At 44.0% G+C, this 14,491-nt stretch overlaps 1 protein-coding gene across 2 annotated transcripts in view; it reads left to right on the forward strand.

Annotated features, from left to right (window-relative positions):
• Positions 1-14,491, forward strand: part of GAL3ST1 (galactose-3-O-sulfotransferase 1) — a 113,351-nt gene that overhangs the window by 84,856 nt on the left and 14,004 nt on the right. For both annotated transcript variants that reach the window (XM_075319952.1, XM_075319953.1), the window contains exon 2: positions 6,549-6,682. In XM_075319952.1, the coding sequence (XP_075176067.1) occupies positions 6,549-6,682 (134 nt within the window). The remainder of the gene's footprint in view (positions 1-6,548; positions 6,683-14,491) is intronic.

Consider the following 14,491-nt stretch of genomic DNA (forward strand, 5'->3'; position numbering starts at 1 on the left):
GCGCTATTATTAATCCCTTATTACCCCGATTGCCACCACACCAGGGCAACAGGAAGAGCCAGTAAAGCACCGGGATAGTCATATCTAATTTTGTCACGCTGTACTCTAAGATGTACAATAGCAGTACAGCGCAGTAATGTGGGACTGAGGGGATTACTGAAACTATCTGAGAAGGTAGTTAGCTGGTAAACCACTAGGGGGCGTAAAAGTGGAGGAAACGTATGAGCAGGGAATTCCCTAGCAGATGTAATACTAGTCAAGCCCACCAGATGGCAGTAGAATCGTCAGAAAGCCGTGTCACAACATGAGGTCTTGTAAATACACAAGGGCAAAGTCTAAACGTAGTCAGAGGGAATCAAATAGTCAGTAGCCGGGAAAATCAGAGCCTAGAAGCGAGGGGGAGTGGGAAGACAAGACAGAATTAAGGTAAACAGATAAGGAACAAACAGGGAGACAGCAGGAGAGACACTGATGGAAACAGACAACAGAGGAGGTTAACAGGTCAGGTGAACACGGAGGTCAGGAGGGGGCAGGGCAGACAACAGGTCACTCAAGAGCAGAACACAGCAGAGCCAGAAATATCACTGGCGAAGTCCAAGAGAAACAGTGCCCTAATAAAGCAGCCTGACCTCCAGAACGAGGCAGGAAGGATTAACCCCTAACGTGACCTGCATCAGAAGTGAAACTAAAAAAAGGCTCAGCTCCAGCTGAGCCAGGAGTCAATCATGACAAATGGATCTGGCAATACTAGGCGGCTGCAGGCTGAGAATACCAGCCCCCAGCTGGCTTTATCTTGGCTGGGGATGAAAACTGGGGGGACCGCACGTTGTTTTGTTTTTTTAAGTAACAAAATGAATGAAAATTTGGTGCTGAAATCTGGTGCAGAAGATTTCAGCACCAAATGTGCACCTACTGGCACAAAACTGTGGAAAAAGCCACAGCAAAAAAACGCAGCAACACCCGCAACAAAAACATGCATAAAAAACGTGCTTTTTTGCCAGGAGGTGTTGGAATATGGTGTAAAAGTTTCAGCACCAAATTTGCATCCCTTGGCCCAAAAATGCAAAAAAAATATTTTTTTTTTCCTGCCAGGAAGTGCAAATTTGGTGCTGAAATGTGGTGCAGACGACTTCAGCACCAAATGTGCACCTCCTGGCACAAAACCACTGCAAAAATCCTGATCATAAAACCGCTGCAAAAAAAATGTATTTTTTTGCCAGGAGATGTACATTGGGTGCAGAAATATGGTGTAAAATTTTCAGCACCAAATCTGTATCTCTTGGCCAAAAAAATGTGATTTTCTGCTAGGAGATGCAGGTCTCTGAGCTCAGTTATCTCCACCCGAGGTCAGGTTACCTGCGATCACAGGTGAAGTACCGTGGGAACCTCCAGCTGTGACCGCAAATGACCTGAGTGACGTCACCGCTCATTGCGCAGCTCATTCATTCTCTGGAGCTCACAGAGAGCGGTCTTGTTCTATGGCCACTTGCTGTGATATTCAGACATAGCAGAGCTGAATATCTGTGGGACCTCGTGTGGATTACGCCGTACCTGAAGGGGTGTGTTGGGGGTTAATAAAATGGTGAAAGAGGGTGTGTTTTTGTGTTTTATTCCAAATAAAGTATTTTTTCTCTGTATTTGTACTTATTTACTTTCATTTACAGGTTAGTGATGCAGGTACCTCATAGATGCCTGTGCCATCACAACCTAGGGTTTAGTAGCAGCTGTGCGCTGTTATTAACCCCTGCTATTACCCCGATTGCCACCACACCAGGACAATTCGGGAAGAGCCGGTAAAGTACCGGGATTGTCCCATCAACTGGATGCGGCAATACCGGGCGGCTGCAGGCTGAGAATACCAAACCCCAGCTGTCTTTATCTTGGCTGGCTATCAAAATTGGGGGGGACCGCACGTTGTTGTTTTTTTTTTTTTAAACTATTTAAATTAAAAAAATCTGCATGCGGTTTGTCTTAGGCCGGTGTGTCGCCCAGGGAGTGGGGTACTCAGATCCGGGCCAAGGGTCACTTCAGTAAGTATCACGGTGACGTGACCCGGTCTGTGATCCTAGGCTCCACTGTAAAAAGGGGTTATTGTAAAAGGGGATTGTCCGTGACGCCACCCACGGGTTGTGCTGATGGTGGACACCACCACTGCGGTGAAGGTGCGGGACTCCCGGGAATGGTGTTGGGGCGCAGCTTTGGATGTTAACCCCTCCGTGGGTAGGGGCAGTTGGTCCGGGGGCCCGTTCGGGGAAATGCAGGGAGCGGGACGCAGTGCTGCGGTGCAGTGCGGTGCCTGAGGGCACGGGCGTACTCACAAGTATTTCACACAGAGTCACTGGTAAACTAGGAATTGCCGATGTCCGCAGCCTTCAGTACGGATGGTGTTTGGATCCCACTCACGGTGCAGCAGACCCCTGTTCTTGCCCTGCAGCCAGATGTCTCTTTCTCCTCTCTTGTTCTCCACTCTCTCTCCTCAGTTGGGAACGGGAGCCCACTCCCCTGTCGTGATCCGGGTCTTCCCTGGGTGCCGGCGGGCCACCACCCTGCCCCGGCTACCTTGGGCCCCTTCCTCACACTTCCCTTCCTTACAGCAGCCAGGAGCTATCCTCCCCTGGTCTGCTCTCTTCACACTCCAAACTCACTCTGCTCCAGCCCCTCCCCTGCTGCCCAGTTTAGCTCTTACACTGGGGGGGAGGGGTGTGTCTGTCCTGCTGCACTGGTGTGGGATCAGATTACCAAGGAGGAGAATGGCCTGCACTTTGTTGGATTTTTGCAGGCTCTGTGACACCCTGGTTTTGCCAGGAATTACACTTGCAAGGGACTCGCGCGAGTCTCGCGTCGCATCACCCGGCACAGCCGCACACTTTCCTAACAGGAGCGGGTCGGCAGCATGTGTTTCTATGTACCTATACGCTCCTTTTAGGAGAGTGTGCAGCTGCTGGGTGATGTCATGCAAATCCCTTGCACGTGTGACTCTGGGCTCTTGATACCCATCACAGATAAAGCCCGACAGCTGGGGGCTGGAGCGGTGGGCTTTATCTGTGCTGGCATCAGAATATGGGGGACCCTGCGCTGATTATTTTATTCATTTATTTATTTTTATACCACCATACTGACCCGCAGACACTTGCACTGCTTTCTCCGCCCACCGGCTGTCCTGGCTCCTGTGATTGGTTGCAGCCAGCAGACACGCTACCACTCAGGGTGGGGGCGTGTCTAAATGCAACCAATTACACTCGCCAGTGGGCAGGCAAAGCAGTGAATATTCAATTGTCGGCTCTGGAAGGGAAAGCGTGACCTGAAAGGAGTATGCCGCGATGACACAGCCTCGGTGAGTACACCGCACGCACTTCTACCCCCCTATCCCTTCCACCAACATTTTTAATTTCCGGATTCTGATCCCCATAGACTTATATGGGTACCGGATTCCAGAGTTGATTGGTTTTTTTTTTAAATTTATCAGGGACCTGCCGGTCTCGGTTTTTTGCAAGTCCGATCAGCTCTAGATGTATTGTTTCCTGTTGGAGTTTGCCACCATACAATTTCTAATGTTGCGATAATCTCATAGACTCCTGTGATTTCTATAATTTCCACCTACTACTCAACAAAAGTGATGGGCGATCCCGAACTATAAAGGTCGGGGTTCGTACCGAACACATAGTGATCATGTACACGATTCCGAACACAAGCTTTCCTGGGAAGCTCGTGTTACAGTTCGGGTCCAGTTCAGGTCCAGGGGCTGTAAAAAAAAGCACATTATTAAAAAACATTATGTATGATCATACTTACAGGTCCCGCAACGTGTCCTGCAGACTCTGTTTCCTGTCCACTTCTGCTTCCGCATCTGATCATTGCTTTGCCCCCCAGGTAAGCACCACTGACTAAAGGACCTTCCATGACGTCATAGGCATGTGACCAGTCTGGTGTGAATGTTTTACAGACATTGGCTTACAGACTGGTCACATGGCTATGACATCATCGAAGGTACGGTTAACTGAACTTTGACTGTCACTGTACAAGTGTCGCATCGGCATCACCCGGTACGGCCGCACACTCTCCTGACAGGAGCAATTGGTTGCATGTATTTCCTTGCAACTGAGGTGCTCGTGTCCGGAGAGTGTCAGTCCGTGCCGGGTGATGCCGATCTGAGACTGCACGAGTCATACGCAAGTGTAACTCCGGCCTCAGTGTCAGCCTGCTTCTCACTCTGTATAGACGCTGTCTGTACAGAGTGATGAAGCAAAGCTGACAAGGCTCAACACATTGATTGACCTAGCTGTGGGGCTTGGCGCATTGTCCTGCTGGAAAAAACAGTCCTCAGAGTTGGGGAACATTGCCTGAGCAGGAGTAAGCAACTGTTTTTCCAGGATAACCTTGTATGCGGCTTGATTCATACGTCCTTTGCAATGTTTAATCTGCTCAATTCCAGCCTCTTGCCACACAGCTAGGTCAATTAATGTGTGGATGAAGGACCACCACATCTAAACCATGTCATGGCCAGCCCAATCTCCGGACCTGAACCTCATTGAAAACCTCTTGAATGTAATAAAGAGAAGATGGATAGTCACAAGCCATCATACAAAGAAGAACTGCTTAAATGTTTGCACCAGGAGTGGCATAAGGTCACCCAAAAGCAGTGTGAAAGACTGGTGGAAAGTATGCTAAGACACATGAAAGCTGTGATTAAAAATCATGGTTATTCCACAAAATATTGATTTCTGAACTCTTCCTGAGTTAAAATATTATTAATATTGTTGTTTCTAAATTATGAACTTGTTTTATTTGCGTTATTTGAGGTCTGAAAGTAATGCATTTTTTTGTTATTTTGACCATTTCTCATTTTCAGAAAATAAATACAAAATGTATTGCTTGGCAGTTCAGAGACGTTGTCAGTAGTTTATAGAATAAAAATCAATTTACATTTTACTCGAAAATATATCTATAAATAGAAAAATCTGAAAAAGTGACAATTTTGCAGTGGTCACCAATTTTTGCCAGAGCTGTATATCTATCTATATCTCTATATAAACTGGATAATCTGCTTCTGGCTTCTCAAACTGCAATACAGGTCTACATTACCAAATCCGCTTATGCATCACAGAGCAGGCAGTGGCTCAATGGTAGAGTTTCCACCTATGGATAATGAGTTCATAAGCTCTAGGCCTGGATCCTCCTGGTAAACCAGAGCACATGAAATTTTATTTATTCACTGAACTGAGTTAATTTATTCACTGCACTGAGAGGAGGAGCCAGGACAAGAGCAGTGAACAGCAGGACTGCGGGAGAGAGCCCTCAAATTAGTACAGTCCCGCTGAATCCGGACTGGTTGGGAGGTATGTTAGAGTGTGTTTATATTACATTACAATCTGATGTGGATATTTCAACTTGTTAAACTTGTATTTACTGCTACTTGTTTTCTTTAAAGGGGTATTCCCATCTCCAGGATCCTATCCAAATATGTAGTAGGTGTAATAATAATATTAGCAAATACCTCCAATTAGAAATGTAGTATCGTTCTCCTGATTCACTATGTTGCTTGGCTCATGTTCAGGGCATTGCAGGACCTTAGGTATCCATGGTTATGACCATTAGCATCTGTGACTATATGGGTGATCATAACCATGGATACCTAAGGTCCTACAATGCTCTGAACGTGAGGTAAGCAACATAGTGAATCGGGATAACTATACTACATTTCTTACTGGAAGGATTTGCTTATATTCTTATTATTACACCTTCTATATATTAGGATAGGATCTTGGAGAAGGGAATACCCATTTAAGCCTTTGGTCTGTGTTCTTCTTGACCCGCTGCTTCCTGAATCCACCTCCCCAAGTTGGCTCTAACAAAATCATTGTTCTCGTCAGCACATCGTCCTGTACAAACAGCAGATGCACTGCCAATAACATGATGTCCTGTATGCTCAGAACGATTGTCTTCTTGTGGCCCTTTGTGGTCTCGTTACCATGAGGGAATTATACTATACACGGCTTCCTCAGCTTCTACTTTGGGACAACTAAAACGTAACAAAATGTCAATAGAGAAGCAGGGCAGTTCACAATTCACATAGACATTCCTGAAGGCATTTTGCAATTGGGCATGTATGTATACACATGAAATAAGGTACAAGAATTGTAACTAGTCTTCATTAAATCAATTGGCATGACCTGTAGAATTGTTATTGTTAGGGAAAATACTGATAAATCATTAACACCTCAGGACGTCTTTGGGAATTATTTTTTTTTTTCAGTTGCCAAGGTGTATGAGAGGTCAACATCTCCACTGAAGGCAAATCTCCACTAGGCAAATTTTATTCAATGGCCACCATCCTGGTCAATTATTATGTGACTTTAGCGACTTCATTGTAAGTGTCTAAACATAAGAACATGAAATATTTACACTCCTTTCACCCTAAATGCTGATGATTGTGGATTGGTATGCTATGAGATTCTTTAGGTAGTAGAGGAATATGAATGCATTACGTTACTAGTTAGTGCAAAGACCAGATTATAGTCATCCATAACAGCCTTGTCTTTTTTTTACAGATGATGTGTATACAGACCCAGGGCAAGATCTGTCGATCAGTATGGAAAGGATTAGTCTTGGGAACTCTTCTTACCACTTTTTTGATTTTGCTGTATTCTTATGCAGCTCCTCCGCTTAGTTTCAGCAGTACAGAGTAAGTCATCTGATTTCAGCTTAAACATTTTAGAGTTTATAAATCTTAAATATAATTGATAGAATTATGACTTAAGCTAGGCTCAAACACATTCAATGCTCTCCACTGACCATTACGTCAGGGTTTCTATCAGAATCTCAATGAAGCCAATAGAGTCACTTTGGGCACTTTTTGGTCTCCATCCTCGCAGTACTTGTGTTTTTCAGACATAAACAAAATAGTGGGATTTTTTTTTAATGACCTTGTCTGGATTTCCATCCATATACTGGGGATTTTGATGGCAACCACAAAGTACTGAAGTGCTCAGTGAAGAACACTGTACGTTTGTGTGAACCTTTTTAATTTTGATAGCTCACTACTTATTCTGTGGACTCAGTTTGCTCTCCATTATTTAGTTACTCATAATTTTGAAAGCAGATCTGACATCAGATTTCACAATACAAATTACAAACATTGTGTGTGCTTGATGTGGCTGGTGTGCTTAATTTTAAAATCCATGCCAGAATGGCTGTATAATCCTGTTATTCTAATTTTATTAGTCTAAAGACAGAGAGAACTCATTGGTTCAACTATATTTAACCCACCCAGCCTGAGTGACAGCTACAGCTTGTATTGAGTTGTGTGAGATCTCAGCAGCTGCAAGGATAATAGCCACCAAGGAGCAGTGAATCAGTTCAGTCTATGTAGGCAGAAATTGAGTTTAAACCTGTAAAAGTCTGACAACCATTATGATATTCATTGTAACTCCACAGCTTCATCAGGTGTTAGAAATTATTTTTATAATGTATGCTGCTTGTATTGTGACAAATCCGCTTGAAGCGAAAAGGGATAGAGATGAGAGATTATGTCTACATAAAGGTTCTCTTGATGTATCAGTGCCAAAATCAAGTGACTTTAAATCCTTCATTATAATTAAATCTGGACAGGTCCCAAGCCAGTCTTTGTGTCTCATCTTAGGGTGGGACTAACTCTGTAAGTCCTGTTCCTATCATATTGACTTTTTATTGCTGTAGCCAATAACTTTTGCTGATTTTAGTCCTTGCACTACACTGGAGATCAAAATTAGAGAACAACACACAATTTCCTAAATGTTAAGGTTATTGTGTAGTCCTATGTGATTATATCCTAACATGAGTGTACTAGCAGTATTTAAACTTATTTCATACCGTATATACTCCAGTGTACTCCGACCCAACTGTAAGCCGAGGCACCTCATTTGACCACAAAAAAATGGAAAAACTTATTGACTCCAGTATAAGTCTAGGGTGGGAAATGCAGCAGATACTAGTTAATTTAAAAAATAAAAATAGATACCAATTAAATGTAATGTGCCTATCCTTGTCCCCCCTTGCAGTGATATGTCCCATCTTTGTGCCGTCTAGTAATGTGCCCCATCCTTGTCTCCTTTAGTAATGTGCCCTGTAGTAATGTGCCCCATCCTTGTGTCCTGTAGTAATGCGCCCATCCTTTAGTAATGTGCCCCATCCTTGTGCCCTGTGTGAGATGCTAATGATGTCCTGGTCCTGTTGCCACAGATGTACTGAAGATCCTTCAAAGTAAAGGCCTGTACACTTACTACTGATTGGTGACTGTTGTTACCAACAGAAAATATACTTATAATCTTTCTCTGTGCTACGGTCATTGTTGTTCTCTAATTATGATCATCACATTTTGTGCAAAATAAAGATTTTATATTGATAAACTTTTGATCTTTTGTAAAACACTGTTCTAATGGCATGGTGTATCCCTTACAAAAAAAACCCTTCAAATGTTCATCAATGTAGATTACATTATTTCGGAAAACAGCAAGTGATCATACTTTGTTCTCTAATTTTGATCTGCACTGTATGTGCAAGGCTTGTCAAAAATTAGGAGTGACTGCAATACACTTTGGAAGTCACTCTGAAGAGGGCCTCAGAATATTTTTTTCCCATTAATAAGGAGTGTGACTCCTAGACTAGTAAAGCCTATGCACTGTGTGCAAGGGCTGCCGCTTCCAAAACTTAGAAAAGGGGACTACAATACAGCCTGGAAGAAAAGTAGAAGGGCCTCAGAAAACCATTATTTCACATTATTAAGGAGCGAGCGCCCTAGACTGGTAAAGTGCAAGGAAAAATATTTCCCCCAAGAGGTTACATATACTGTGTATATATATAAATATATATATATATATATATATATATATATATATATAAATATATATATATATGCAGTACAGACCAAACGTTTGTACACAACTTCTTATCTCTAGAACAACTGTTAAGAAGAGACTTTGTGCAGCAGGCCTTCATGGTAAAATAGCTGCTAGGAAACCACTGCTAAGGACAGGCAACAAGCAGAAGAGACTTGTTTGGGCTAAAGAACACAAGGAATGGACATTAGACCAGTGGAAATCTGTGCTTTGGTCTGATGAGTCCAAATTTGAGATCTTTGGATCCAACCACCGTGTCTTTGTAGAAAAGGTGAACAGATGGACTCTACATGGCTGGTTCCCACCGTGAAGCATGGAGGAGGAGGTGTGATCGTGTGGGGGTGCTTTGCTGGTGACACTGTTGGGGATTTATTCAAAATTGAAGGCCTACAGAACCAGCATGCCTACCACAGCATCTTGCAGCAGCGTGCTATTCCATCCGGTTTGCATTTAGTTGGACCATCATTTATTTTTCAACAGGACAATGATCCCAAACACACCTCCAGGCTGTGTAAGGGCTATTTGACTAAGAAGAAAAGTGATGGGGTGCTACGCCAGATGACCTGGTCTCCACAGTCACCAGACCTGAACCCAATCTAGATGGTATGGGGTGAGCTGGACCGCAGAGTGAAGGCAAAAGGGCCAACAAGTGCTAAGCATCTCTGGGAACTCCTTCAAGACCTTTGGAAAACCATTTCCGGTGACTACTTCTTGAAGCTCATCAAGAGAATGCCAAGACTGTGCAAAATAGTAATGAAAGCAAAAGGTGGCCACTTTGAAGAACCTAGAATAGAAGACATATTTTCAGTTGTTTCACACTTTTTTAAGTATTTCATTCCACATGTTTTAATTCATAGTTTTGATGCCTTCAATATGAATCTACAATTTTCAGAGTCCTGAAATAAAGAAAACTCTTTGAATGAGAAGGTGTGTCCAAACGTTTGGTCTGTACTGTGTATATGTATATATATATATATATATATATTTATATATATATATATATATATATATATAAATAATATATATATGTGCAAGAGAATTGTAGAGGCAGGCCTCATATACATCCTGTAAAAATTATGTAGGGGGTCATCACACAAACAATAAAAAAATTAAGAGTGAGGGATGGATCATGATCTCGTAGATATGTTGGGAGAGGTGGACACGAAAAGAAAATAAGAACTGTATACCCTTGTTTTGGGGGGAAAGGGGTGCAGGGGAATGCACCAGAACAAAAGGAACGTTAGGATTGGCTTTATGTTCCGCTGCTATCATCCGGTGGGGCTGAGCTATATGGCCCAAGCCAGTCCTTGTTGATTTTGATAAGAGTCAGCCTGCCAGCATTTCAGTTGACAGGTGGATATGCCTATCAGTTATTATGCCCTCAGGGGCACTTAAAACCTGCTCTGATAAAAAGCTAGTGGCAGGACAGGCAAGCACCTCCAAGACATAGAGGGACAGTTCATTCCACGTGTCCAACTTGGATAACCAATAGTTGTATGGCACAGAGGAATCACGAAGGACATTGGTACAGTCGGCTAGGTACTCTTTCACTATCTTCCAAAACTTTTCCATCCTTGTCAGCCTACCCTGTACATCAGGGCCTGGGCGCTGGTAGGGTCTAGTGAAATTTTCCCAGACCTTTGATAATATTCCCCTGACTTTGTAGGACATGGTGTGTGACTCCTTTTTGGTTGCCCAAAGAACTATGATCTCTGTCACCAGCGTTGACAGATGAAAATTTTTGTACTAATTGTTCGTCTAGAGCTTTCTGGTATTGCACCATTTTACGAGCCCTCTCTGCCAGAGGAAAGAGAGATGCAAATGTTCTCCTTCTAGCATGGGTCGAGAAGGGTGAACAACTAGTAATCAGTGCTGGCTAAAATGCGTATAATGCGGGAGTCAGAGAAAAAACTGTGGGACATAAAGTCAGCCCTGTGTGCCAGACTCCCAGTAGACAAGACTTCCCTGTCCAAACCAGGAAGATGACTGTCAAATTTCTCCTTTTCCCTCCTCCTCATCCTACTCTTCAGGCCATCCACACTGAACAGATGAGATGAAGCTGGGGTGGATAGTACCCTCTGTAGCGCAAGCAGCCACATCTCTTCCCCCTCCTCCTCAGCCTCCCCCTCTTCCTTATAACCCAATCCGCCCTGAGAAGATGACATGAGGCTAGGTTGAGTAGTATCAGCCTTTGTACTTTCTTTCTTTTGCCAACACCTCCTGGTGGTTATGCAAAGCTTCCTCTTTAATTGTGAGCAGCAAGCATTTGAGCAGATACAGAAGCGAGATGGTTACACTGATGATGGCGACATAGCCACTCACCATCTTGGTTGATTCCTCAAAGTTTTGGAGAACTACACAGATGTTAGACATTCATGGCCCACTGCTGCTCACAGAGACTTGACAACATGTGTAGGAGTTTCAGCACGTGGAGTTTCAGCACGTAGGCATGTCGCGCACCAGTCAGTGAGTGGGCACTTGCAAGTTCTGCTGCAGCACTGCAAAACTTGCGGAAATGGTCACACACAAAGTGTACTTTCAGAAGTAGCTTAGGTAAATGTGGGGAGATTTTCAGAAGCTGCTGAATCACTAAGTTGAGCACGTGGGCCAGGCAAGATATGTGTGCGAGCTTGCCAAGCTTAAAAAAACTCACCAAAAACAGCCATTAGCCAAAAAAGGTCAAACAGCAAATGCACTCACAGGATGCAGCCGGCCCCCATGATACCGGTGGGGTTAACACAAGTACAGAATACCGATGAGACAATAACTCTCAGCTTACCATATCATGGAAGGGGTGGTTGCTAGTATTAAACATGCACACAGATGAAGTTTGCATAGGGCGTCAGAAACACAGGTACGCGCGATGCACAGTGTCTGGCTTACAGCCTATTCATGACTCCCATACTACCCTGTTTCCACTAAAATAAGACACCCCCTAAAAATAAGACCTAGTAGAGGTTTTGCTAAATTGCTAAATATAAGGTCTCCCCTGAAAGTAAGACCTAGGAAAGTTTTTGTTTGGAAGCATGCCTACCGAACAGAACACCAGGGCATGATGTACATGGAAATAATGGTAGTAACAAGAAATTCTTGATAGGATTCACAGTTTGTTTATGCTGGTTTATGATGAAAACTACTGTACAGTATATAATTAATGTTCATTTTTTTGTTCAACAATAAATATGAATTCTTCTTCATGGAAAAATAAGACATCCTCTGAAAATAAGACCTAGCGCATCTTTGGGAGCAAAAATTAATATAAGACACTGTCTTATTTTCGGGGAAACATGGTATTAAATTAGGTGGGCTGCCCAGCACTATATAAGTGTATCCCACAGTACAGACACCCTAAAGGGCCTGGCTGCATCCTGCAAAAAATTGTGCAATGAAAAAATGATCTAAAATTATATTTAATAAGGTGAAGTATTGGTGCATGATTTGGCCAAAATACGTAAGCCCGTAACCCGGCATCAAGGGTCCCCACAATTACGAGACCCTACACTATATTCAAAATAATTCATAGAAAAGGACATAAGTTCCTGACTCTGTTGGACTTGGTGTGTCTCCCTCATCTCTCCTCCTTGGTTCTCCTCCTTCTTGCCCCTCCGCGCACTTAATATAAATTTTCACATCTCCCCCCCATATAATGGTATTGATTGTAGCCTTAGGAACTGCACAGTACAGGCATAATGCACAGTGATGTCACAGTACAGGGATAATGCACAATGATGTCACAGTACAGCAATAATCACAGTGATGTCACAGTACATGGGCAACACACAGAGCAATGTCATAGTACAGAGATAATACACCTAGAGATGTCACAGTACAGAGATAATAAACACAGTGATGTCACAGTACATGGGTAATATACAGAATGATGTCACAGTACAGAAGTAATATAGACAGTGACATCATAATACAGGGGTAATATACAGAGTGATGTCACAGTACAGATGTAATATACACAGTGATGTCACAGTATAGGGGTAATATACACAGTGATGTCACAGTACAGGGGGAATATCCACAGTGATATCACAGTACAGGGGTAATATACACAGTCATGTCACAGTGCATGGATAATACACACAGTGATGTCACAGCACAGGGGTACTACACACAGTGATGTCACAGCACAGGGGTACTACACACAGTCATGTGACAGTACAGGGGTAATATACACAGTCATATCACATAGGGGGGTTTCTGTATTGTTACAGACAGACATTTATACATTATAATACCTGCTCTTGTGATGTGAGAGATCATGTTAGGGTTGTGGCTAAATCCCAGTGGCCAGAAGGATCTGTGAGCGTGACCAGCTTTGTTGGTGGGCGTGGTGATGTTTCCTCCATTCCACTATAATTCCACTATAATGATGCAAGGGGGGCTTGGCCCCCCTGCACCTCCCCCATCTGGGCGTCTTACCCTAGACCCCTGCTTCTATTATAATCAACTCCATGCCCACGTGGACTTGCATGACATCAGCAGAGGTCTGTCTGTCCACTGGGATTTAGCCGTTACCATCATGTTAGTGGCTCCCGGCCTCCCTGCTGCACTTTCTGTGGGTCCTCCTGGCTGTGTCCAAATCCTGTATTCTGCTTTTTTTTCTGTTTGTTCTGTTCTCCGCTTCTTCTTGTTTACTCTGCTCTGTTTGCTCTGCTCATTCTGCTCTCTGTTTCTTCTCCCTCTTTGCTTTGCTCTGTTGTCTCTGCTTGCTCAGATCTCTGCTCCTTCTCCGACACTGTTTTCTTTTTCATCTTTTCTTTCTCCTGCGGATGAACTGAACAAGTTCCGCCCCCCCTTCTGATTGGCTGTTCTCCTCCTGGCATCTCTTACAGCTCTCCGAAATGGAAGAAGATGCTGCCTGGCCACTCCCTCCTCTTCACCAGTGTGCAGTGTCTACATCTCTTAATTTCAGCCAGCTTGCAGCTATACAAACAGTGCCGCCCCCCACTGCCCTTAATCAGCTGTTTGGTTACTGACCCAGCCCACCCTTGCTGGGAATGAAAGTGAATGTGCGCAGACTGCGAGCAGCCAGGGCCGGGCCCCCCAAACTCATTGGCCCCATAGCAGTGGCGTGGCCTGCCTCTGGAATGCTGGAAGGAGCTGCAAGGAGCTGGATGTGATTGCTGATGGTGATTGCGAAAGTTCAAAGACAGGTTGCAGGGCAGGAGGCAGGGATGTAGCACAGGAGAAGAGGCAGGGGTGTCACCTGCAGACACTGATTGTAGACCCAAGTGTTCAGTGTACCTAGTCGGCTGCTTTGATGACGTGCTGGTGATGGTCAGGCTGCTAGTGGTCATTAACCTGCTGATCTTGGTATGGCACAGGTTGCAAATGACCTTTTTTGTTAGTGGTCATTAACCTGCTGATCTTGGTATGGCACAGGTTGCAAATGACCTATTTTTTTATCTTCTGCACTCTCTTGAAAAAAGCATCAGAAGCTGGAACACCTAACCCTTGGCCTGGTAACTTGCATGTGTCGGTGCTCTGGGGAATAGTTGCAAAATACTTCTCCCTCTGGCTGCCACACTTTCTCTTCCTGCCCGTTACGGTGTTGCAGGTCCCACTCCCTCTGCGTTATTGTCCTTGATCTACATGGCAGCTTCCCA

The sequence above is a fragment of the Anomaloglossus baeobatrachus genome, chromosome 1, assembly GCF_048569485.1.
Source record: "Anomaloglossus baeobatrachus isolate aAnoBae1 chromosome 1, aAnoBae1.hap1, whole genome shotgun sequence".
In the NCBI taxonomy this organism is placed as follows: Eukaryota; Metazoa; Chordata; class Amphibia; order Anura; family Aromobatidae; genus Anomaloglossus; species Anomaloglossus baeobatrachus.